Raw genomic sequence first — 3438 nt, forward strand, 5'->3', positions numbered from 1 at the left:
ACAATTTAATGAGTCATAAACTGGAAAGTTGAAAATATTTAGTCTCCCTAAGAGAAAATATAGAAAAGATCATTATCATAAGAAAAGTCAGATGTATTTTGCTTCTTCTATTGTTAAATCTTATTTAATATATAACTATCTAAAAAAAATCACACATTGAATCACATTTATGTAATATTTCTCCCTGAATAGACTATGAAGTATATTCTCCTGAAGTATAATCTGGGTAATTTTTACTTGGTTCATCTTTAGTGTCTAATGCAGATGCAAACTGTGACCAGCAAGATAGACTATATGAATAGACTGAGACATTTCAGTGTGGTTCCATTTTACTCTCTCTAGTTCAGTTGCAGAAAAAATGCTGGAAGTAATTAAATATAAGATATTAAGAAAAAAAACTCCACATCTTGTCTTTAAATAGCATTGAACTTCTCTTATCTGTTGTCTCTGAGATTTCACCAAATAGTACGAGTTCTAAGGAAGTAGAACTGATGAATGTCCTAGACAGACACAAAGGAAAAGTCTCCATAAATTTCTGCTTATTTAGGGTCAGCTAAAATACCACAAATTTATATTTATACATTCGTATAAGCATACTCACATATTTATAGTTTAAATAAATGTATGTAGTATGTGAGTTACAAAGATAGATAACAGTTGATAGAAGATAGCTGGATAAATAGATGAACAGGTAATCTGGGACTATAGGGATTAGTAAAACTGGTGAACTGAAATAATGTTTCTTGTAAGACTACATAGTAACAGTAACAACATACATATTTTACATAATAATTACATAATAATAATACAAATAGCAGTATTTGTGTTTATTTCATCAACTTTCATTATTTTACCTTATTTAATTTTCACTATCCTTGAGATCAAACTTTATTTTGAATGCCTCTTCTCTTTCTATGTAGAGTAAACAAAGGAATGTTGGGCAGAGAATAAACAGAATCCAAAGCCACACTCCATCTTCATGATGTAGTTTCCTTATTAAGTGGGGGCTTGGTAATTGGTGAGAACATAACACTTCTGTACATGACTGTTTGCTACACATAAACAGAGTCTCACACAATGATTTGTTGGTACAGAAAAGTGGGATTCAAATACTTGGTGTGAACTTTTTCTAAGTTATGCTTCAGTTACTTTTTATATTTCCTCTATATGGTTTTAAGATTCCAAGAGATTTTAAATTTACCTTTGGGTCTTTAAAACAAAGAGTATTAATTCTGATTTCTAAAACAAAACCCTCTCAAAATAAAGGGTTTTATTTATTGTTTTTTCAATAATTCACTTTGTGTTTCTATAAGGAGGTGGCTCTGCTGATTCCATATTTGTTGATAAAATCATTATTCATATTCTTGAACTGTGGTATCTATAACTGCCAGGTATATTATATTTTCTGGTATGTTTATAAAGGTAATTTATAATCCACCAATCATAGGTCCATAGGCCATTTTCTTATTAGCAAAATTAATTTGGTATTCACACACGTGCATGTGCACATGCACACAAACACAAATTTCAAGTGGTTATAGCATGGAGGATATAATTTGTTTAAGATTTATTTATTTGTGCATACAGAACTTGGGTACAAGCTGGAGGTGGAAAAGCAGTGAGAGGATTCACAGAGACAGTGTGGGGAGCAGAACAGGCAGATTGATGAAATACACTGCTGAGGGGAGCAGTGGGCAAGACAGGAGAAGTCTGCTGTCCCATGTGGGTCATCTCTCTGGCCAGGGATCAAACCCGTGCTGAAGCAGCTGCAGCGAGCTTTGTAATGCTACACTTTAACCTGTTGCACCACCAGGGAGGGCCCCATGAATGATCTATTAATCACAGAGATCTCCTTTGTGGTCTAGGTGAAACCTCATGGAGAACACCATGTGGGTGACTAACCAGACTGGATGGTCAGATTTCATCCTGGTGGGACTCTTCGTTCAATCCAATTACCCAGTTCTCCTCTGTGTGGTAATTTTTGTGGTTTTCCTTATGGCCTTATCTGGAAACATTATCCTGATCTTACTGATACACTCTAATGCCCACCTCCACACCCCTATGTACTTTTTCATCAGTCAGTTATCTCTTATGGATGTGATGTACATTTCAGTTACTGTGCCCAAGATGGTCATAGATCAGGTCATGGGCATAAATAAGATTTCAGCTCCTGAATGTGGGATGCAAATGTTTCTCTACTTGACATTAGTAGGCTCAGAATTTTTCCTTCTAGCTGCCATGGCCTATGATCGCTATGTGGCCATTTGTCATCCTCTCCGTTATCCTATCCTCATGAACCATAAGGTCTGTCTCCTTTTGGTGTCTGGCTGTTGGTTCCTGGGATCGGTAGATGGCTTCATGCTTACACCAGTCACCATGACTTTCCCCTTCTGCAGATCTCGAGAAATCCACCATTTCTTCTGTGAAGTCCCTGCTGTAATGAAACTCTCTTGTGTAGACACCTCCCTCTATGAGATACTTATGTACCTATGTTGCATCCTCATGCTTCTCATCCCTGTGACAGTCATTTCAAGTTCTTACTCTTTTATTCTTATCACCATCCATAGGATGAACTCAGCAGAAGGTCGGAAGAAGGCTTTTGCCACTTGTTCTTCTCATATGACTGTGGTTATTCTTTTCTATGGGGCTGCTGTCTATACTTACATGCTCCCAAGTTCCTATCATACTCCAGAAAAAGACATGGTTGTATCTGTCTTTTATACCATACTCACTCCTGTCTTAAACCCTTTGATCTACAGTCTTAGGAATAAGGATGTCACAGGGGCCCTGAAGAAAATGTTTAATGTGGGGGTTGTCTTTCAGGAAAGTATGAAATAGAACTTTTTAGTTTTGATTGACTCTTTTCCCTCTCCACACCAGAATATTAAAATTAAAACTCCATAGTGATGTTATTCTTCAGATTCTCATATCATAATATGTTCATCCTAATATAATTTTTTGAAGGACTTATTTTCCTATCCTGGAAAATTCTTCAATTTTATACTTTTTCTGCATTTCAAAATTTATACAGTTGTATTACACTGTTGTTGCAGTTTCTGGAGTTGATAACTGTACCCTGATTACATTAAAGTGTACAGTTCTAAGAAATAAATAATAAAATATTAAAACGACAAAGACTGTAAGTTATTAAATTCTTGAAAGGGATACAATTTTAATAAATGAAAGAGTTTAATGTTTATAGACAAATTTGGTAAGGGAATCTATGTTTAGTTGTATTATTATTATTCATGATACTTTTTCTAAACATTTGAAATTACCTTGAAATGAAAATTAAGTCATCACCCTTCTTTCTTTTACTCCATTCTTATTTTCTGCTTGGTGGCAGGAACAAGTGCTGTGTAATAAACTCTGTGCTAATTTTAATAAAGTTGATCATTACTAAGGCAGTATATATAGGTACTTTTATTAGGTCTTCTT

The 3438-nt window shown here is 34.8% G+C and overlaps 1 protein-coding gene across 1 annotated transcript; it reads left to right on the forward strand.

Annotated features, from left to right (window-relative positions):
• The first annotated feature begins 1875 nt into the window (after positions 1-1875).
• LOC101627221 (olfactory receptor 2T4-like) lies at positions 1876-2838 on the forward strand. The gene has a single exon (XM_004695565.1). It carries the CDS (start codon positions 1876-1878, stop codon positions 2836-2838), a length of 963 nt encoding a protein of 320 aa, XP_004695622.1.
• The last annotated feature ends 600 nt before the right edge of the window (positions 2839-3438 follow it).

Source organism: Condylura cristata, unplaced genomic scaffold (genome assembly GCF_000260355.1).
Source record: "Condylura cristata isolate star-nosed mole 26May11 unplaced genomic scaffold, ConCri1.0 scaffold00071, whole genome shotgun sequence".
Classification (NCBI taxonomy): Eukaryota; Metazoa; Chordata; class Mammalia; order Eulipotyphla; family Talpidae; genus Condylura; species Condylura cristata.

Coding starts and splice junctions, on each gene's coding strand:
- LOC101627221 (XM_004695565.1), top strand. CDS start 1,876: ATGGAGAACACCATGTGGGTGACTAACCAGACTGGATGGTCAGATTTC.